The sequence below is a fragment of the Dermochelys coriacea genome, chromosome 6 (assembly GCF_009764565.3).
Source record: "Dermochelys coriacea isolate rDerCor1 chromosome 6, rDerCor1.pri.v4, whole genome shotgun sequence".
NCBI lineage: Eukaryota > Metazoa > Chordata > Testudines > Dermochelyidae > Dermochelys > Dermochelys coriacea.
The window spans coordinates 46,526,647-46,550,037 of record NC_050073.1 but is presented as its reverse complement, the minus strand read 5'-3'; the positions used below and the strand labels follow the sequence as shown (position 1 = coordinate 46,550,037).

Here is a 23,391-nt window from a genome sequence, read left to right as displayed (position 1 = left end):
TATGGATTAATACATTAAAAGCTTCTTTCCTCTAGTTTTGAGATTCCAATCCGTCTTGTGTCAAAATCAACATGGGCTAAACCTTAAGGTACCAATTCAAAGCCATCTGAGCTATACCAATTTCTGCCAGCTAAGGATCTGGCTTTCTGCTTCTTACTCAGTCCATTCTGTACACTCCTTTGCTAATCTCTGTGGATGAATTTTGATCCACTCGAGATACTATGTCATCCATCCAGATTTTCTTTTTTTGCCAACTTTCCCTTCCAGTGGCCATAAACATCTGAACCTCTTAAAATGTGCCCTGCAAATTGAATCTTTCTGTTCATAAAATCTGACTGATACGTTCATTACATATAACACTACTTTCATTTCTCACTGAATGACAACACCAAGAATCCAACCTTTTTGAGACAGAAAAGGTTAATTCAAACCACATCCAAGGAAAGTAAAGAACAAGATTGGCATTTTCACTAGTAGGAAGATGAGTCTCCTAGAGGAAACAGGAGATTTGACATGATATGTGCTTAAATCTTTATCTCTACCCTCTGCGCGCACACTGCCAAGAGAGCAAGATTGGAATTCTGAGGAATTAAAATATGTAGATCCAGCTTGGTCTAAGTTTTAACTAATTTAAATTACACAACAACTATCCTTTTATGTTGGCTCTGCTCATCTTTGTCCAGTTCATCCTCCACTGTCAATGTCTCTGTTCTCACTCCTAACAACAAAGCCTTTAATTTTTTAAGGATCCCAAAACACTTTACAATCAATTATCCACTACTAAAATGCAGCCACTTTTGTGGTGGACCTCAGCAGCTATTTTTGTTGAGAGGCAGCGTAGCTTTGTGGATAGGGAATGGCTTGGAGCCTGGTGATCAGGGCTCTATTCACAACACTGTTGATGAATTGATAGAGGACTTTAGGGAAGTCATTTCAGCTCTCTGCTCCTTGACTTCTTCATTTGTAAAATGGGGATAATACTACTTAACTTGGGTACTTTTTGTGGCTTATAAATAAAATGTGATAGCCCTTTTAAGTGCCAAGATTCCAAAAGGTGGCAGGGCAGGAAAGTCTCCCACACTGAGGCAAGTATGCAGACCTGACTTTTAATGTCGCCCAAGACTTATAGTTACTAAAGTCAACAACTTTAAGAGGAGATTAAACAATACAGGATAAAGGTAAATGTTCTGCCCTTCCCTCAGCTGTGTCACACTCTGTATTATCACAATCGTCAAAGGGGGTGTGTATAAGAACCTGAAAAACCAAACGAACCTGTCTGTAAAGCGTTCCATATATCACAGCACTGCAGGTGGCTTTATTTCCATAGTGCTGTGTGTTGCTGCAGGAAAGCCACCTTTTTCCCCTTGCTTCTGAGACCTCCTTTGGACCTTAACATTGCGACGGGAATAAGCACCCATCTGCACGTAAGCTCAGTTTGTTTATTGATGTCAATATTTGTAAAACAGATTTCCAGCTGCCAAAGCAGCGTGTGTGCTGTGCTGATTTATCAGTCACCTCCCTGATGCCATTCGTGTTTGGGCTTCAAACCACTTGTTCTGACCAATCCATTTAATTTCAATTTAATAGATTATTGATCGAGACATGCTTGTCTCCTACCCAGCAATTGAACCTCAACAAATATGTTTTAACAAATGACTAATCCAGACCTGCCTAGAAATTAATTGCTTCTTGCAGCCCTGCATCAGCTGGAGCAAAACTAACATTGAAAAGATCTCCTGTTTAAACAAGTGACTGCCCCTTCCCTTTTTTCCTTAAGAGTACATGGAAGCAGATATAGCATGTGTTTATAAACAATACCAGGGATAATGCTGCAAAATTATTTGACATGACTTAAATCAATAATATCTTATTTGCTTAGATATTTGAAAATAAATTAATCCTCCTAGTGACCTTGAGAATTAATATATTTAGCCGTAAAATACACAGTCATATATGGGACTGATGTATAAAAATGTAGAGGTACCTCTCTAAAATGGGAATGTCTCATTTGTAAATTACGTTTGTCATCTATTATGGTATATTGCTAAGCCCTTTCGTGATAGCAACCTTGCACTATAGCTGCAAGCCAAGTATCAAACTTCTAGAATTTTGCAGTTTGGAGAAATAAGCTCTGTTCAAACCAAGCCTTACAGATCAGATGTACGTTCAGATCTGAACTTCTCCATAATCTGATGGGTTTGGTTCTGGATCAGGCCCATCTTCACTTCTAACATGGTGGTGTTACCCTAAATGTATCTTTTCAGCCTTGGAAAATCCTCATGAAAACTTTTTAGTCACGTCATGAAATCTATTCACCCACCATAATGATAATGAGGCTGTAAAAACTATAAAAATATTTTACTTGCCTAGCAAAAACTCACTCCAGGTAAAGGGATGATTAGATCCCTTCAAGGCTAACACATTCCCTTATGTAAATAGTGACACATTTCCAAAGCACATTTTAGCACTAAAAATACATAGTTTTTAAAAAATCAAACTGCAAAATTATGTACACTACAAAGAGGATGTATTTCCTCTGTCCCCTCTGATTATATATATTTCTAGTAAAAAGTACTTTTAGAAACAGCATTGAAATTTGCAAGTGGTTTTTGTTTGTTTTGTTTTTTGTTGTCCTGCCACCTCTTGGCTATTGACAGAGACAAAGGGTGTAATACTGTCTCTGTTAAAGTCAATGGAAAAATTCCTTTTGACTTCAATAGTGCCCAGATTTCACCCAAAACATTTTCCTATGTGGGAAGCAATAATTCACTCTTGTACAGGAATCAGGCATGAGGTGGTCCCAGACATCTGCATTTTCCAACAGCTTATACGGTATGTTGGATCGATATGTTTCCATTACCATAGGAGACATCAGACTTGCTTCTACCTGAAATGGGATACACTTATTAGTGTATTTTTTGCTTATTTTGCTCATGCCAGTGTATGTTTGCTAATGGCTGCTCCATTTAGAAGCTTAAGTATCACAATTATTGCTGTAATACATATGGTTAAACTGACTGCAAAATACAGTGCTAGGAAGGACATTCCCCTTGTGCATATTAGCAGGGTTAGTGGGGGGAGGGTTCCCCCTCTATGGGGCATTGAACAGGGATTATCTGTTAATGTGGGATATGCTTACATGGTCCTATCAGTGTTCTATGATGGAAGAAGAATTGGGGGCATTGGTGTCTTAGTTCTTCCTGTTTTCTTCTCCATTTCTCTGTGAAGTCTCTATCTCAATACTAAACTCTGTTTCTGTTTGGTTGGCACACTATGTCGAACCTGCCATAACTCCCTGCAATATTAATCTTCCATGATCTCATGTAAATACAGTAGTTTAATTGCTTTGATTGCAGAAGAACTAGGGAAGGATTTTGTGTGATGTTAGATCCTGCATCATCCATGAAGTAATAAACATGTCATTGCTCTGCCCTTCTAACCTGTGTCTGAACAAGTGTAGAATAGGGCACCTGTTTCTGTGTATGGCAACCTACTACTGGTGGAGAAAGAACTTAACTTACTCATAGTACAATCTAATCTTAAATACTATGGGTGTCCTTATTTTTATTTATTTATTATTGAGCCATGGCATTACCAGCTCTGCTCCTATAAAATCCTGAAATGTCTGAATTGCATTAGTACTGTAGTATGATACTTTATTTTTAATTGTGGTGTTCATTAGCAAAATACATTTGTACATGTAATACCAGCATCACACTAGGTCCACTAGAAACAATGTGGCAATATAGCAGCTCAAGTGATCCACAGTGTTCGAATGTTCATGTGTTCCATTCAATTAGAACAGTACATTGGGTGCGTGTTGTTTCTGGAATATGTACACATATTGGACCCGATCTTCAGTATGAAAGAGAATTTGGGGGGCATCCTAAATGTTCCCACTCTCTTGGTCTGCTCCCATTTCATCCAGGTAAAGATTACGGCTCTCCCTCAATTCCACTAGAGAAAGAAGGGAGAGTTTTCAGAGCATGCTAAGTAAACAAATCTCCTACCTTCCAGGCCAAGACGCTGATGAGATGCTAGAGCATTACAATCATCTAACCACAGTCATCAATGCCTTGATCCCCACCTCCATTCTGCACAAAGATTACAGTTTTCAGAGTAGCAGCCGTGTTAGTCTGTAGTCGCAAAAAGAAAAGGAGTACTTGTGGCACCTTAGAGACTAACAAATTTATTTGAGCATAAGCTTTCGTGAGCTACAGCTCACTTCATCGAATGCATCCAATGAAGTGAGCTGTAGCTCACGAAATCTTATGCTCAAATAAATTTGTTAGTCTCTAAGGTGCCACAAATACTCCTTTTCTTTTTAAAGATTACAGTGGTTCATAATGAACTATGTCAAATGGAGCAGATGGCCAATACTGCAATACAACTGTCACAGCATGGATCTGGGTCCCTATGCCTATTGCACACAGCTTGCCATTATTTTTTATTTTTTGCATTATACTAAATGTTATCCTTTAAGACTATATATGATCATGTTAGTTTACTCATATTTCTTTCTGCTAGGAATGACCAGATCTGGAGTTAGTTATGGAAGGCAGAAGAAACTAAAGTTCGAAGAGATATGAGACAATTGTGGTCAAATCTGTGTCAATTTATTTTGCACTTGTATATTCACTGCAGCACATCCATGGAGCTATTACTAGACATTGGAACAGTGACAGTCTCAGTCTCTTGCAAATGGAAAAGCAGAACTGAACCACAATGATTTTCATTCCATTTCGTTGCTTTTTTCTGGACCACTAAAACTGAATCAATTACAGTTAAAGTTCACATGGGAGCTCAGGGTTGGGTTCTTACAAGCCTTACCTAAGGAAAACTAGTATCAGAGTAGCAGCCGTGTTAGTCTGTATTCACAAAAAAGAAAAGGAGGACTTGTGGCACCTTAGAGACTAACAAATTTATTTGAGCATTATCTTTCGTGAGCTACAGCTCATAATGCATCCAATGAAGTGAGCTGTACCTCACGAAAGCTTATGCTCAAATAAATTTGTTAGTCTCTAAGGTGCCACAAGTACTCCTTTTCTTTTAAGGAAAACTGTGTGTGTGTGCATTTGCCCATCTGTCCTCTGGAATGGTCCTCCTGAATCCCTCTACTTCATGGACTATGTCCCATTTCAAATCTCATCTGAAAATGTAGCTTTTCTCCCTTGCCTAGATCTCTTAATTTCTCTCTCCGTTTATTGTTTCACAATAGAATTGTATTATTTTCAACAATTCAGTAGATGTGTCTGAGATGAAAGTGGCTCACACAGTGAAGTTTTCTATTATTATTAAACAAGTTTCTGCTTGAATTCCAGCTGTGACTATGCTCGAGAAACAAACTGAAGTCCAGTTTGTGATTGTTTTTCAGATACTGCACATTGTCCATAAACCATGGACTGTCTGATGTCTGCACTTGTATCTGATTAACACTGTAAGTGCCTTGAGTCCAGGACTATGTTTTGACAATTTGTTTGTCAAGGGACTTGTTCAATAAATGAAAAAATGATCTCAATAACTAATGATACTAACCCTGACCATATGTCTGTGTACTGTACTATAGGTCTGTTCTTCCCTTGGCTTTTACATATGCCGCCTGTAACACACACAAGAATCCATGGGAAAACTTCATGCCACCCGCATCCATGTTGAGTCATAAATCTGCTTGCAGATCCTTTTAAACTGATAATGTTCTTGTTGAGCTCACTAACCCCTTCACTGCTGCTTTAAGTGGATGTAGCATAGACCCAAGGGTACTTTTCACAGATACATGCCATTCCACATTAAAGCGGTTATGGATGTGCCCTTATGACTCAGGTCATTGACATTTTCTTGCCATGCTTTAACTATTATCTTAATATTTTAGGGGGATGTTGGAATCGATCACTCACAGCACCTGTCTGCCAAACACAATGATCTGCGAGCCCCTAATGTCTTGGACAGAATTGTTTGGGACAACTGAGGACTATTATCCCATCTTTGATCATCAGACAGGTGTGTACATAGGCTCAGTTTGAAAAGACGTGTTCAGTTAATATGTGCCCAAAAGGGGACTGAATTTACCAGTATTCCAATCAGCTCTGATGGGAAATGTCCTGGGTATGTGTTGCTCACGGCTGAGCCTATTGCCACGTTTATCTCTAATTCAAGCATTACTGCTCTTTTCAGGCACATAAGCTGACGGTGTGCAAGATAGGCATATGGATAGCAACAATAATAGTTTGCACTTCTATAGTACCTTTCAGTGAAGAATCATATATCTACAAGAGACTTGTGTTGCTTATGTCACTGTAGTGCATGGAGCCCTCACAAACATTTAATGGATTCCTCATCACAACATCCCTGTGGAATAGTGAAGCATTCTCCCTATTTTGTAGATGGAAAAGTGAATCAGAGAAATCAAGTGATTTACTCAAGATCACTCAGCAACTCTTTGGCAGACCCAGAAACTGAACCTAGATTTCTTGAATCTCACCCAGTGACCCCAAAAGAATTCCAGCGCTTTTCAGCTATTAATTAATTAAGTTTCTCAATTGAGCATTATCATCTTCATTTTGCAAGAAGGCAAATTGAGACCCACAACATTTCAGTGATAGTCCCCCTATGTTACAGAGGGAATCAAAAGCAGAGTCAGGAATAGATCCCAGTATGCCTGGTTCCCAATCTTTTGCTCTGTCCACTTGAAACACAGCACTTGTTTTGAAGTCCCTTTGCCTAACAATGCCTATCCGTACTATGGAATAGTAATTTAGTTTGATGGAGTGACATCTCTTTGAATTTTCTGCAACTTTGTATACATTTATTATCCATAGTAGCAATGACCAGTTAAATACATAGTTAACATGTGAGGTTTGGGATTTTAAAAACCAGCACAGATCTGTGGATTGTAGTAATACATCAATATTAACTCAATAATGCCCCCACTTGACTAGTTGCTGATAACTCCTGAATGTTTAGTGTACAATTTCCCCCCCCCCCCCATGTGCTTATGGAAATCCTACATTTCACCAGGCCACAAGACTCATCTGGGGAGTATAGTTAGTTTTAAGGAATTCACTCCAAATGGCATGCTTCCAGACCAGATCCCTGCTATAGAGGTTCAGTTAGCATTTCCCATTAGAAATTCTTTTCCTTCCATAAGAGTTTGATTCAGTTCCTAAATGGCTGGAATTTTTTTTTCCTCTCCTCCCTCAGGCTAAATCATTCAATAAACTCTGAAAGAAAATATAGCATAATCTCACTGATGTTACTGAGCCAGGCTTGTGGTGAAACTTGGATCTGACAGGTTTTCATGCAATATTTTCCCCCCATAAAACTACTTTTATGCCTTCAAATTACAAAGTTGGTGCTCTTACAGAACAGACCTTGTCCCCTCATGAGACAGTTTAAGTATTGGAGAATAGCACTTTTCAAAGAGTTTAAACCATAAAAGTTTATGATCATCATGGACTTCATGCTTGTTTCTGTGCTGCAAACCTTGGCCATTCAAAATTTTCCATGTAATTTGAAATAGAATCTGCTCCAAAGGGGCATAGGTCCCTAATGCTTCCGCTAAAGAAGAATCTCAAGTGCTGTGCAGGAACTAGAAGTTCTTGTTTGTGGGAAATCCTCTGATTTTGAAATTTGTTTTCATTCGGAATCAAAGCAAAAACAAAGAATTTCTTAGTTTCCTGTGAAACAAAATCTTGGGGGGAAGGGGACGACTCATTTCAGGTAAATCAATGGTTTTTTTTCAGCTTTGACTTTTTAAATTTTATCTTATCTTATAAATTTCAACCTTATCAAGATATCTTTCAGTTTTTTTCTAAACAAAATTTTGGAATGTGTCAATTTCAATGAATCTGTATTTCCCAATGGAAATTCATTCCACTGGAAAATTTTCTACCTACTCTGAGAATCTTCATTAGCTGTTAGCAGTATATGGCCTCTGACATGTAGTTGTGCAGTTCAGACTCCATCTAGTTAAAGGTCAGTATTGCACATAGACACTGCAAGAACATAGACTGTCTACTTTAAAGTAATTGAAATGTTTCATAAGCTTACATCATTACCACTTTGTGCTGTGATTCCACCTGAGATCGCATACTAAGATGGGTTGGGCAGGGTATGTACTTGGCCTTCATTTGACCCTGTCTGCAGCTGCATCTCCCCTTCCACTTTTCCCCCTAGGATTGCTCAATGTTGGATGCTTCGACACATTTCTAGCATCCTTTAGGGCTGCAATAACTTTTCCCGTGAGCTGATTTAAAACATTCTTATAGAACCAACTATATTGTTTTCACTTTTTTTACCTTCCCCAGTAGCCCAGGAACAAATTTCATGCATATTTATATTATATCAGTGCTAGCAATGCTATACAAGTAGACTTATGATCGAAAAGGAAGACAAATACTTCATTGATCTGAAGCATGAGAGGCATTTAGGCCAACAGAATAAGGTTTTCCCCAGACTGTAATCTGGCCAAGATAAGAGTCAAGATACACTTCTTGGAAAAAAGTACCATAGGACTTTGAATGCGCAAGTGTGAGCTGAGTTCCTCCTCACATAAAATAGTGGAGAAGACTTGACAGAATTGCAGGAGCCTATAATGAGACAGGCAGAATTTCTGAGATGACTGAGTGCAAAGTATAGCTCTGGTCTCATCACAGTTACAACCATGCTAGGGATAAACCACCTGTATTTACACAGAATTATGTCTTGTAAGATTCTAGCTCACTTTCTCTTACAGTGTGGAACTGGTCTATGGAAAAGGGCTATAGAATTGATCTACTGTACAGACAAACATGTTATATGTAACCAGGCTCTGCTACATTCATCTGATGTCGATACAGCAGCGTTTTTCCCTGCACTAACATGTATATCTTGTTGGTTTGTCAGTACAGCTGTGCATGAACCAGTGCATTCTGGGAAAATCTGAACAGGTAACCCATACTGCCTTGAGTATAGAACAGGGTTATAGAAGTCAGTGGTAAAAATCCCTGTGCCTGCTTGAGTCCTGTCTACACTAAGTCTTTGATCTTTGTTACCACAACTCCGGAAAGGTCCAAGTCATGATTGGAACTCTGTGGCTCCCACATCCGTCGGCCCGCGCTGCTTCCCGGAGCCCCCATTGGCCTGGAGCGGTGAACCGCGGCAAGTGGGAGCTGCAATCGGCCGAACCTGCTGACACAGCAGGTAAATAAACCAGCCCGCCCCACCAGTGGGATTATCCTGGAGGGCAGGGGGCCAAAGGTTGCTGATTCCTGCCCTAAGGGAATTAAATATCTCTGCTTTCAACTTCCCCTCTCCCCTAGAGATCTGTAGTCATAGGTGCTGAAACTAGGGCTGCAGCAGGGGGCTGCAGCACCCCCTGGCTTGAAGTGGCTTCCATTATACATTACTGTTTGGTTCAAAGGTTCTCAGCAGCTCTACTATAAAAATTGTTCCAGCACCCCATTTAGTTCTAGGCACACTTCTGAAATGTTTCTGTGCTGGCTGCTGAGTGATTTATTTGCTCCCCACCTTATCTCACCTGGATAGTTTTCACTTAGAATTTCACTACACAGCAAAGAAAACGTATCTGGTCCTTTCTCTCCCACTCAAAGGAAATGTGTACATCTCCTGTAGAGGCTCTGTCCTATTGCTGATCTTTCTTCCAGAAGAGTATTCCAAATTGCATAATCTTTTGGTACAGTGCATACCCCAACAGAAGAGAGAGCTACTCAGGAAGCTAAACTTCAGTGTAAGGAGTAAAGAAAGAGCGCTTTTGAAAATGCCAGACCTTCATGTCAACACCTTCTGAGTGCCCATGACATGTGTCAGCACTTTTTGGGACCTTAGAATATTTTCTGACTTCCAAAAAGAATCCTATCTTTTTAGAAGCCAATAGAGAAGCTAATCCTGACAAGAACTGTTCCATGAAAGGAACATGCTATGGCCTTTATATTGCCGGCAAAGCTGATATTTATCACGGTCAAGTCAAATCAAAATTTCAGAACCAGTTGCTTAAGGTATTTCAAAGTTACTTACTGTACTTTTTAACTAGAATTAAGAGGAACAGTTGCTTTTATTTCATGTTACCCTAAGGCAGGGATCGGCACACGGCCCACCAGGGTAAGACCCCTGGCGGGGAGGGCTGGTTAGTTTACCCGACATGTCCGCAGGTTCACAGCTCCCACTTGACGTGGTTCGCCTCTCCAGGCCAATGGAGGCTGCGGAAAGCGGCGCGGGCCAATGGGGGCTGTGAGAAACAGTGGCCATCACATCCGTCGGCCCGCGCTGCTTCCCGGAGCCCCCATTGGCCTGGAGCGGTGAACCGCGGCAAGTGGGAGCTGCAATCGGCCGAACCTGCTGACACAGCAGGTAAATAAACCAGCCCGCCCCACCAGGGGGATTATCCTGGTGGGCCGCGGGCCAAAGGTTGCTGATTCCTGCCCTAAGGGAATTAAATATAGATATACCAAAGAAGCAAACTTCATTTAATTCTTCAACACATCAGAAGGAAGTTGTGGCCTTGACCCTCACCCCATCTCGTACATAAGCAGAAAAAAATCCAAACAGCTCAAGGATCCCAAAGGTTCAAACAAGACAGCACCAAAAATATAGGGCTGGATTCATGCCTTGGTGCCTCCACCTGATTTGGGAGTAAGATAGGCTACTCTTTTCCAATTCTGCCAAGGGGCTTGGAGCCAGCCCTCACAGTCCTCAACACTGTTTCTATGCCTCTTGTGGTTAGCCTCCAGAGCCAGGGTTCCTGTGAAGTACAGCTGACTTTCAAGCTGCCCTTCTCCAGCAAAAGGCCTGAGAGGGGATGGTGGCTGTACAACTACTTCTCTCCCACCATGAATCAATCATCCTCTGGCACACAATTCCAGGGCCTATAGAATCTGATTCAGTGTCAACCTGTATGTCGCAACTGACCTCTTTCTTTATAAAGGACCAAACAAAATCTCAGATTCAAATATCCTCAAAGTTTTGAGAGTCCAAAACTCAGATCCAAAGTTTGCATCTTTTGCCCACATCTCCTTCTTTCTAGACTGCCTCCCTTGGATGGGATGATAGATCTTCATGGGGTCTATGACACTGAAGAATACATTCAGCATTATTTTAATTCTATACGCACAAATAAATGGAGATATTTACAGTACATGAACGAACACACTTGTCCTGTAAGTTTTAAAACTTCATGAAAAAGATCTTAGTTATATTATAGAAACCCATTTAGAATGCGAGATCCGTGTTTCAGACATTGTCACAATTTTGAACCATTCCATTAATTTCATTGGGGCAATTAAGTCTAAAACAACAGCAGAAGCATTTACTCCCTGAAGTAAACTGCCTGGCTAGGCTGATGACAAAAAAAATTACAGTTCATATTGTTTGCATGCACTGCCATCTGATTGTATATTGCATATATTTTTCATATGGGGTTAAAAATGTAATCTGAACATGAAATAATAAATCCTGGCTGATTGATTGGAAAGAAGAATTAGGAAATCTAAAATGAGACAAAAGATGCTTTCAGATGAGATGTGAACAGAAAGGAAAAAGTATCTATCTAATCTAACTACTTTCTTAGATAAGTATAATATTTTCATCCCTATGATAGTTACATGCCTTTCCCTGGCTACTTACTGTCATGTGTTTGCTCAGTCACGATTAGTAGAGAGCCAGAGCCTCAGATGGTTTAAATTGGCATAGCTCTTTTAAAATGAATTGAGCAACAATCTCAAAGGCTGATATTTCTGTCACTGGCCCAGAATCTCTCCTGAGACAAATCATTACTCTTCCTCAAGAACTCCAGTATAACAAACAGAATTTGTCTGAATATAACTAAAATAATTTGTCTAGCGAGTTAATAGAAATAATGAGTCTAGGAGGCAGAATTTTGTTTCCATTTTTCACAGGCTTTAGTAAAATGCATCCAAAGCTAAAGGACATTCTAGCAGTTGCTCCATAAAAGCTGCACCTGCACAGATGTCCAGTGGGAGCTGCTTGCAAGATGAAGGCCTTTTCCATGTATGTTTCCCTCTAGTATCTGGTTTGCAGGTAAAAAGCTTCCTATTACAATTAGCTACAGATGTTCTCTGTTAGTTCAAGTGGTAAAGATCTGTGTTTACATCTAAACAAACAGTATTCAAATCCCAGCTCCCCTGTATAAGTGATCTATATAGTAATAATGTCTGTTGACTACAGCATGTGCCTTTGTTACACTCCTCCTACTTTCAGCATCAGAGCTAGTTTTTTTAAAAAACTACTCTACAAACAAATCACAGAAAAATAATTTTCAGGTTTTATCATAAAATAATAGCAACAAGATTTTCCCACTAACTCTTTTGCTGATTGAGAAACTTTTTCACATTTGTTGAAAAAACATTGACACTTTTGACTGAAATATTTTTAGACTAAAATTTGCCTATCCATTCAGCTAGCATCTTTCTCTTTCCTTTATCTGTCAGAGATGCTTCCCTAAAAAGAACTTTGTAGGGAACTACACATTGCACCATCTAGTGGCAGTCTCTAATATAACAAATAAAAAAAAAGAAAAGGAGTACTTGTGGCACCTTAGCGACTAACAAATTTATTAGAGCATAAGCTTTCGTGAGCTACAGCTCACTTCATCGGATGCATTTGGTGGAAAAAACAGAGGGGAGATTGATATACACACACAGAGAACATGTTCAATATGTATATCAATCTCCCCTCTGTTTTTTCCACCAAATGCATCCGATGAAGAGAGCTGTAGCTCACGAAAGCTTATGCTCTAATTCTCTGTGTGTGTATATCAATCTCCCCTCTGTTTTTTCCACCAAATGCATCCGATGAAGTGAGCTATAGCTCACGAAAGCTTATGCTCTAATAAATTTGTTAGTCTCTAAGGTGCCACAAGTACTCCTTTTCTTTTTGCGAATACAGACTAACACGGCTGCTACTCTGAAATTAAAAAAAGGTTCACAAAACCCTATGTACTTATGTACTATGTACTTCAGGATGAATTGCGTGAACTTGCTGGGTATAGCTGTGAAAACGAGCATTTCTCTTAGTAATAAACTTACAATATTTACCTATCTGCCAGGGGTATTGTTAGGTTTCTTTAAGGCTTGTAGAGTGCTTTGAGACATCTCTCAAGTGACTCAGCCTCTCATTATGAGAAACATTGCTCATTTTTATTGCAAAATGTACTATGCACCAGAGAAATTTGGTGTCCCTTCACTTTTATTGTTGACAATTTATTTACATCAGAAGGAAATAACCATGAAATTTAGGTGAGAAAGAGAGTTATTCATGCTAAAGGATTTGATCCCACAGTATTTTAATTATCCTGCATTGATATTTTTTGTGCCTCTCACTTTGGGTCTGTGTTTCACCTTGTGTATCACACTTGGGGTGTGATAGATTGAGAGGAATGTGCTTTTGAGATCCTCCTACAATAATGGTCCTACATAATAATTAATAATAATACCTTAGGTGCAAAAGGCTGTAATACTAGGCATCAAAACATAAGCAGACAATATGAAAAGGAATAATTGAGGAAGCTTGTGGTTTTTCTAGACTAAGGTACAGGAATGACTCTTGTTTGGAACATGGTTACTGGAAAGAATTTCATAATGTAAGAATTTCAGCTTAATTTCTCTCTCCTGCAGAATCTCTTGCAGTTGGCAATTCTTGCTGGACATCTATTCACCCGGAATACTGGAGTAAACACAATGTCTGTGAGTGGCTGCAGTTTTGCTGTGACCAATACAAGCTAGACGCCAACTGCATCTCCTTTTCCCACTTTAATATTAATGGCTTACAGCTTTGTAGCATGACCCAAGAGGAGTTCACAGATGCTGCCGGCGTTTGTGGCGAATACCTTTATTTCATCTTACAGAACATCAGGATACATGGTTAGTGTTTCAGAGATTGAATGCAAAACAAAAAAGGCTTAAAATTTTGTGTGAATTTTATGCTAGCGGAAGGTGCTGGCCTGACAGCCCTGGGACTAAAGTTCCTTATTTATTCACAGAAGAGGCAAAGCACGTCTGGTGTCTAGATACTACAGTGATCAGCAGATTAGAAATGCAACAAATAGAAGATAGCATAGGAAACAAAGTTACTGGCTTCCCAACTGTGCCCCCTCAATGTCACTCAAGCCTGACTTGACAGGTTCAGCTGTAGGAGTAAGACCATAGTTCAGACTCCATGGCCCCTTCTGTCCTTGGCTTCTCCACTGAGACTGTCCTGGATGCAAAATGTGGTGTTTTAGCTCAGATAGAACTGGACTGAGCCCACCAAACTGGACTAAGCCCATTTAACATAGACTAACACAATATACTGCTACTGTGTTCCTCTCAAAAGATCAGAGGTTGCACTGTTTATCTGATGGCGGGCATGATGTTTTGTTTGGCACATGCTATCAGTATAATGTGAAATACAAATATGAGACCCTCATTAATATGCTTGCCGTTATTCTCAAATACAATCAATTTTCTTTACTGATTTTCCACCTCATTTATTGCTTCCTAAAAGATTAAAAGATTTATTGCTGATTAAGTGAATTTAGGCTCATAAACTTCTAAACTATTACCTGTCTGGCATAACTGAAGGAAAGTGAAATTTCTTCTACAGCTAGCCTTTATTTTAGATTCCAGGAGATTAATAGGATGGTTCTGTAGGGTTCAGTTCTGATGATAATTTAGACAGCTGACTTTTCTTTGACCAGGACAGGGAGACTTAGCAAGTCTACTCCAGTGCCACACTATTTTTCCCAACTCCAGATGGATTATACATTGTTTGGTAATTATTTATAGAGTTAGACCCAATCCTGCAATGCATTCCAGCTGCTTTGTGCCTCTCAGTGATTCAAGGCTTTCCTAAAGCTGGCTTACCTGGCTACTTCAGGATTCTCCTGGTCTAGGAGAATTGTTGAGTGGTGTCGAGTTGTCATGGGGCTGCTGGCAAATGATGCTGTAGGTATGTCCATGGCAAAAAGGGGCACGGCCTAAGCATCCCTCCACTCTAGCAATACCTGGCTGCTAGAACAGCCCCTGGAGGGGCATGAGTGACTGTCCGTGCAGGCCTTTCCCTGCAATTACTCCTTACTGCTGGGAGCCACTGTGGCTCCAGGCCCAGGAACTGAGAGCAGATAGTGCATTCCATGTTCCCCACATTCACCTCCCAGAGGAGAAGGGAAAACAGCTTGACTCCAATGCAGATAGGTGATGAGCAGACAGAGGACAGGGCACACAAGGAATGGGCTAGGAGCAGAGGACAGGGACAGGTTGGGGGCAATACACATGAGGGAGACAGGGACAGGCTGAGTGGGAGAAGAACAACTGGGGATGAGTTGGTGAAGGGATGTGCTAGGAGTTGATGCTCGGAGGATGAATCAGGGTTGTGCAGTAAATGAGGCTGCTGTCCACAGGAATCCTGTCATGCAGAAGTTAGAATGTGGGTGGTGAATGAGACGGGACTGCAGGGGAAAAAATGGTCCTTGTGTTTTTAGGCAGTCAACTGCTGCACTGGAGTATTGGCTTTTATCCTGGCCTCTGACATAGAATCCCTGTGGGCTGCTGGGCAAGTCACTTGGGAGGAGACTTTCAAAAGCACCTACAGGATTTAGAAATACACATCCCATTGAGCACCATAGGAAAACCCATGAGGAAATTAACAGTTCTGTACAAAGTGTAGGTGTTGAACTAAGGTCCCTCTAAACTGTGCGGAGCAGCAACCTATTAAGTGCCGCAGAGGTGCTCAGGGCTGCGGCAGGGAGAGATTCCTCTCCCACAGACCCAGATCCAATCCAAACCAGCCATGGGCCTGCTGTGGCCAGGGCAGAGGCATCTCTCCCACAGCCCCAACCCAGCCTGGGCCGGAGCTGCTGCGCAGCGCCTCGTTCAGCCGAAACGCACATTTCCAAGCCCCGCTCTTGCCAAGGCTCTGGCACAGCGGCAGCAGTGGGACTCAAACACACCATGCATGAAACAGGAGGAGCGTCTCTTTGCCATTATGCCCTGTGCGGCTGCTAAGCATGCTCCACCGGCTCACCCAGACAATAGCCAGGGAGTCTCCTAATGTGGAGCGAGCACTGGGCGCACTCTGGGCCGCAGCGGGTTGGGGCCGGGGGAGCGGTGCTCCTCCCACAGCCGGTCTGGCCCATGGGAAAGGCACTCCTCCCACCCAGCCCAGGTACTGCTGCAGGGAGAGAGAGTTGGGGGGAGTCCTCTCTTCCCATCGCAGCCGAGGCAGCCAGCACACCAAACCCCTCATCCCTGGCCCCACCCCAGAGCCCACACCCCCAGCCAGAGCCCTCACACCCTCCCTCACACCCCAACCCTCTGCCCCAGCCCTGAGCCTCTCATCCCCAGCAGCACCCCAGAGCCCTTACCCTGAGCCGGAGCCCTTACTCCCCACCCCAACCCCAGCCCTGAGCCCCCTCCCACACTCTGAACCCCTTAGCCCCAACCCCACCACATGAATTTTGTTGTGTGCACCTATATGGAGGCATGTGTCACCCATCACCTCCATATTGGTGCACATAACAAAATTCATTCCACATATGGGTGGGAAAAATTAGAGGGAACGCTGGTGTTGAATGGTGTGCAGTAAATAAGGCCTGTGATGAAAAATGATGAGAAATACCTAAATAGCTGCTTATTCAGTGTACATCATCCATCCTGTGCACTGAATTAGGTTGGGGTCCTGTAGAAAAAAACCCATATGTGATTATGCAATTAAAGGCCTTATCATAATGCATATGCACAAAGAGGCCAAATTAAGGTTATACAGGCAACCTTAACTTTGGCATTGCCTAAACTGAGTACCGGATTTTGCAACCTGAATTTTCTTTCACTGAAGGGGTCTTTGGTATGTAATACATTTATTTAATAGTCTGAGCACTCTTGCTGCTGTACAGAGATGCTGCTGTGCTATGGAATTTGCTACAAGAGAGGATCTCTGCTTGAAGTAGTGGAGGGAGAAGTTAAGAAATGGGCTTTTAAGGAGAGATCTGATGAAGGAAGAGGGACTAATCTAAGTGTATAGGACAATAAGCAAAATGGCAAAAGTGACAGCTAGAGAAAGATACAAAGGTATCGGGTAGACAGGAAGCATGGCACAAGCCAAAAAGAGCACAGCGGGGCCATTAAGAGGTAATGAGAGCAGAGAAGCATGCTGAGGTAGGTGATACCTGTTTAGGGCCTTGAAGACAAGGATGAGGAGCTTGAACTTGATACGAGAAGTAAGAGGAAGCCAATGAAGGGATATGAAGATAGTCATGACAAGGTCAGAGAAGTGGGCGGAAAAGCTGATCTTTAGAAGCAGGCTTTGCATAGACAGGAGACTAATCTTCCTTGTTGCAATTTATATGTTTCTGTATTCTCTATTGTGAGTTTATATCCAGACATTCTAATATAGTGGGGAAAGGGCCCTAGCTGTGTCTTAAGATTCAATGTAAAGTCATTCTGCACAGTGTGTGACTAGAGAATTGAATTGCATTGCATGTTTTCCTCCCCATAGGCATTTCCTTTTTTAATGACATCGAAGAAACCAAGCCAACTATCAAAGATTGTAAGTAACCTTGTTTTGTACATGCAAAGCTCTATTCACTAGGAAAGATGCGGTGTGTTCTATGATTAGCAATACTTCCAGAAGCAGCAGTTCAAGGGATTTTTAAAAGTGAGAAAATACTCCAAAAATTGTCTCCACTTGAATGCTTTAAATTAAAGACTCTTGTGGTGGGGGTAGAGAAAGACTTGGGAGGTTCCCAACATCGGCTCCTTTTTCCCCTTTCCCCTAAGGACCTAGCGCTATCACTGAGGTGATAGTGCAGTGACAGCCTATGGTTCTAGAATCACATTCAGCTCTTGCAGCGTTCCTGGGTATGCTTGGGTTTACTCGTGTTCTGCCTGGCTATCGGCAGTGTGGCAAACCCTCTGACACAGGATCACATGTTTCAAGGCAGTACAGAGGGCACTCAACAAATGATCAGAGGCACCAAAATGTCACTCCAGGAAGTGGGTAGGGAAGCACACTGGTGCATTGTCCTGTCATCACATGGTGATGGTGATGTGGCATCGTCTCGTACGTAATTCTACTTAATGCCATTTGGGCTGGCAGCAGGGTCTGAATCCCAGAATTTCAGCACTAAAAGAATGAGTCTCTTTTGTAACTAAAGACTAAAAACTCTTACAAGAGGCTGCAGCAACCTCAGAAACCCCGGGGGGATCAGCCCTTCAAAAGGAACATCTAACACACACACACACACACACACTGAAGAGTGGGTTGCACAATAATGCAAAGTTCTGACCGCAGGCATCATAAAATGTTCCCCACCTTGATTATTTTGTAGCTCTCTGCTACTCCATTCAGTGAAGCAGCTTTCCAGATTTTCTTTGTTTTAGTACCACTGCTACAGCGAGGGCCCCAATACGCACCTTGAAGAACTTGCTGTCTGTGTGCAAGACAGGACAAATCTGCTGATTTGTAGACGTTGCAGAACTAGTGGTGTTAATCAGCCTTTGAGATCCGTCCTTCAGTCCCCTCTTCTGACCAGCTCTGCTTATGTCATGGCAATATCATGACAGGCCCCCTTCTCTAATTGAGTGATATGGCTTGCGTCTCTGCAGTGTTGTTGCCAAATCTCACATTTCTCTATTGCTTTAGCACTTTGGCCATATGAACCCTCAACCACAGTGTAGACTGAGTGCTAAGCCAGGAAAGTCCTGGGTTTCACATCACAGATGTATATGCAGTTGTTGAAGACAGCCCTGAATTCCCTAAAACCAAATTATCCAGACATACTTTAGATGATATGTAAAATGGTTTATTTTTTTTTCTTTGTGATGCTTGTCTCTGTCAAATTGTTCCACTGCAAGTTAATTATTCACTTTGGTTTATCTTTATGATAAAGCTGTTTTTTTTTAATTAAAAGATAACTTTAACAACAGATCACATCCCCAGTTTGACTCAATGTTGCATGACATTTGAGTAGGTGAACACATTGCCCTTTTGACCACATTATCACCAGATTCTATTTCCTCCTCCTTCACGTGTCATGTTATTTTGTAATTCTGTTCCAGACAATGATAAGGCATGCCTGAGGACAGGGGGCACGAAGAGTCAAGAATGTCACCGCCATGGTAAAACAAGTAGGTATATATTTGAAATGCAGAACTTGTGCTTGGAAGTTTACGAGACATATAAAGCCCTGGTTTCAAATGCTTGTCACAAAGGGGTGAACCACTTAGTGATACCCCAGATGAGCAAAACATAAAGTGGTGGTTGGTACAGTGTTGCCATCTCTCACAATTGTAGCATGAGTCTCGTTACATGGGTGCTTTCCTGGAATCAAAAGAATTTCAGCTTTCATTTTATTAAAAAAGTGAGCTTCTAGCCTTCAGAGTTGTGGAGAAAAGCTGGAAAACAAAAACTGAGTGTAACCTAAAGGCTCAAAATCCAGGAGGCAAATAAACAAACCCAAATGAATTATTTAAAAAAAAAAACCCTCATGATTTTTTTGAAGCCACTCATGATTTTGGAAGGCCTGGCTGAAGATTTTTGAATGCTTGAGGTTGGTAATATTGGGTTTGTAGCTTCACCATTTGCCTGATTCCTGGAACATTGCTTACTCAGAATCTCCTTAAGCACAACACATGCATGCACACACGGTAACCAGGTGTGTCCACTTTCTTAGGAGGTTCTTGTCCCTTCCAGAGCATTTGGAACTCAGGCAACCCTCAGGCTTTCATTGTAGCACCACAGAGAAATCTACCTGTGTGGGGAAGTTTGCTCACCTGCTGCAATGCAATGCTATAAATGTTCATGGATAAAGGGGAATTTGATCGCAGCTGTTAATCCAGAACCTTTTACCAGCACTGAATTCATGTCAGACCTTTTGAAATTAATCTAAAGATGGGCTTTAAAAACAATCCCCAAATCCAGCTGTCCTTTATTAGGGAGTTCCATTACTATTCTGTGGAAATCCATACTGATTTCTGGAGGCTAAACCTGTCAAGGATGCAACTTCATCCCAACTTTCTAAAGGACAAAAATTCAAAATTTTACTGGGTAAAAGACAGATTCTAGAATTAGTTCCTTTTCAAGGTCAGTCTGCAGCAGATCATTTGATTCTGCTTATAGATAGCAATGCAGTTAATTTTGTAAGCAAAATGGATTCCAGATATAAGTGGTTAAAGATCTTGAGCACAGTCTGACAAACCTGTTGTACTGATTATTTCTATTGTTATAGTACTGCATCTCTGAAAGTCTGTTAATCTTCTATCCTTTTCCTGCTGAAGGCCTGCAGAGTTCTCACTTGTGGGAATTTGTAAGAGACCTTCTCCTGTCTCCAGAAGAAAATTGTGGCATTCTCGATTGGGAGGATAGAGAACAAGGCATCTTTCGGGTTGTTAAGTCAGAAGCCCTGGCAAAGATGTGGGGACAAAGAAAGCGAAACGACAGAATGACATATGAAAAACTGAGCAGAGCTCTCCGGTGCGTTAGTAGGTGAAAATGCCACCACATTACTAATGGTGTGTTATATGAGTCCATTTCACACAATTATATTGATTGCATAGCTTTTTCATGTATTATCCAAAGGTCATGAGACAGAATCATGGCTCTTTTGGTTACAGATAAGATTACAGGGCCAGATTGTCACCTGGTATAAATCAGCATAACTCCATGGAAGGCAATGGAGCTATTCTGACTTACCTGGGCTGAGAATTTGGCCCATGGCTTGTAATGTGACACTATCTACCTTTCTTTTGCTTTGGTAATAATTCTATTGCTTTGGCAATAATCCTAGCAGTTCTTTCTGAATTGTGGTCATCTTAGAAGCAAAAACACATATGCAATGTTTGTTTTAAAAGGAGCAAATTTCACCCTTCAAGAAATCTGGGAAAGCTTTAAACTCTATAATGCAAGCTGATCTGGGGGTGTGAAAATATCCATTTAACAGAAAGAAAGGATTGCTGTTTGATGGAAGACATCAGATTGACTGCTCTGTTATGTTCCTATCGTGTACTACTTGGGAACAATTCCTTTAAAGTAAATACCACTTCTGTTTTGTTACTGCAGGTATTATTATAAAACTGGAATTTTGGACCGCATAGACAGAAGGCTAGTGTACAAGTTTGGAAAGAACGCCCATGGGTGGCAGGAGAACAAGCTATGAACTAACTGTCCCATTCATCAGACTGATTATGCAAACTGCAATATAGTGTCTGACTGCAGTAGACATTTGAGAGAAGGAATTTTTCTCCTGCATCTCTCCTCTACTCCAGTCTGGAGCTAACAACTGTTTCTGAGAGAATGGCTAGAGCAACACATGACAGCACATGAATGGGTGGCTCTTCCCCACTATATACTTTGTGACCAGCATTAGCTCATGCATAGCTCTTATGAAAATAACACTTGTGATGCAGCTCAAGGTTTTGTTAGAGGAATTGCTTTTATCTGTGGCACCTCTTCGTATGCCAACAAGGGCTATCTTTTGTTGTTGCCTATCAACGCTCAGTATGAAATTCTTGTTTCCTGCTGACATTTAAAAGAAGTTGGTGAGGATTTTGTGTGTATGTGTGTGTGTGTGTGCGCATGAGCAATAAGGTTGTTAAATATTTTACAGAACATATGGTCTTTTTTTTTCCTTCCCTTGGTTAGAAAGTCAGTATTTTGGTTCATTTAGAGACAATACCATTGTGGTCAGCCTGTGTTCCAAGGGTCCGATTCTCAGGTATGCTACACTCCTTGGTGGTGAAAGATCTGGCCAGATGAGAGTCCCATATATCCACAGAATTAATCTGTTCAATCAAGCCAGAGATCCATAAGAAAAACAGGGTTTTCTGATTTCCTCAGTTAGCTACTAATTTGACTTCTGCAAATGTATTTTGCAGATTTTATTGTACATACTATGAATGGATCATTGCAAGTTTTGAATAACTATTATTTGTGTTATATTAATTAGTTGTGATTGATCACATGGTTTTAATTCTGTTCCTTGATTGGGTTGGCATAACTCTTACTGCAAGCACTTTTGGTGCAACTATTTATCTATGAACTAAAAATTGACTTTCCACAAACACTTGCATGGGAATTTGAACTTTTCTTTCTATGAACCTCCCTGAAAGTGAAACTCCAGTGCTTGGGGAAAGCAAGCCTGAAAGGGAGCAAGCATCATTAGAACAGTTGCAAATGAATATTTGTTGAAAACTGTATAAAAAATTCACCCAAATCTCAGCAGAGAATGGCTGAGAACTTCAAAGCAGTCAACAGCATAGAGCCATACATATTTCATTAAAGTTAATGTGTAGCTGAATGCCCTTGACTGCTCAGATTTCAGCCAATGAGTACATTTGTTAGAGTAGAAGGTGGTATCTGAACAATTCAATGATATTTTTGAAAGCTTCATAGATGTACTATAGTTTAACATAAATATTGCCCTTTCCATCTCAAGGGCTCAGGAATCCCCTTTTAGTACTACCTCAGTTGGCATTTTGAGGGTATAAATGAGGTTCTGGTCTTGTTTTCAAATGAGTTGCTCTTCTGCATGTTTCTCTGTGGAACCTGAATGTAGTGCTGTGTGTTATCATTACTTTTCCCTTCACACATGAGTCTGTTTCTTTTAAACTCAAAATATAATTTTACTGGTAACAATTGTTCTTTTTGTTCATAAAGACTTGGGTGGTGGTCCTATTAGTCAGGATTAGCCAACTAAGTAAACACCAAGCTAAATGCTGCAATGATGTTTAGCTTGGTGCTGTGCTCAGGATCCTGGGAAGTCAATGGGGAGCAGTATGGATTCAGTTGACTGTAGCTGACATTGGAGATGTGTTCTTGGGCTTGACCCCTGCTATAGGATGCAAGATCAAGCCCTAAGGGTCACAAGAGAAATTCTTCTCTCTTTGTTTCCCAGCTTCCTTCAGAAATTGTGTATCTTTGTGAATGGATTCCTGTTTTTGCAGTTATTCAAAGTAGCTTTTGTTTTTATTTGGTTAATTGCTATGTACTTTTTGAGTAGACGGGATAAGCCCTTCAGAGAGACAGATAGGGTATCAAAGTGGTATCAGAAAGTTTGAGTGCTGCCTGTTACTGCTGCTGCCCATCACTTAGCAAGTGAGAGCACTTTGCAGAAATAGAATATCATCATGGTATATTCATGGCCATGACAAGGGCATTAAACCTAGATTCTAAAAACCCTTCATTTTAGGACCAAAAAACCAGTATGCAGCTGAAGGTTGAACATTTTTAAATGCAATCTAAATTTTACAAATATGTCACACAATGAAAATATAATAATCAGGCTTCCTGGCCAATGCTAATACAAACAGAGTTTTCTACATCTTCACAAGTGGCAGAAACAGCTCAGCCATTTTCTAGTCGGGCATTGTTAAGTCATCCCAGCAGAATCTATTCAGAGTACTGTATAAT

General features: G+C 41.0%; 1 protein-coding gene across 2 annotated transcripts; it reads left to right on the top strand.

Moving 5' to 3' along the window:
* Window positions 1-1,294: 1,294 nt before the first annotated feature.
* On the top strand, window positions 1,295-23,019 carry ELF5 (E74 like ETS transcription factor 5). Of its 2 annotated transcripts, none has more exons than XM_043515866.1 (7): window positions 1,295-1,424; window positions 5,870-5,997; window positions 13,638-13,871; window positions 17,482-17,532; window positions 19,044-19,112; window positions 20,262-20,457; window positions 21,043-23,019. In XM_043515866.1, exons 2-7 carry the CDS (start codon window positions 5,874-5,876, stop codon window positions 21,137-21,139), a joined length of 771 nt encoding a protein of 256 aa, XP_043371801.1. In that variant the 5' UTR covers window positions 1,295-1,424; window positions 5,870-5,873; the 3' UTR covers window positions 21,140-23,019. The 2 variants fall into 2 exon arrangements, with proteins under 2 accessions (XP_043371801.1, XP_038262496.1); XM_038406568.2 differs by having other exon boundaries at window positions 13,626-13,871.
* Window positions 23,020-23,391: the final 372 nt, after the last annotated feature.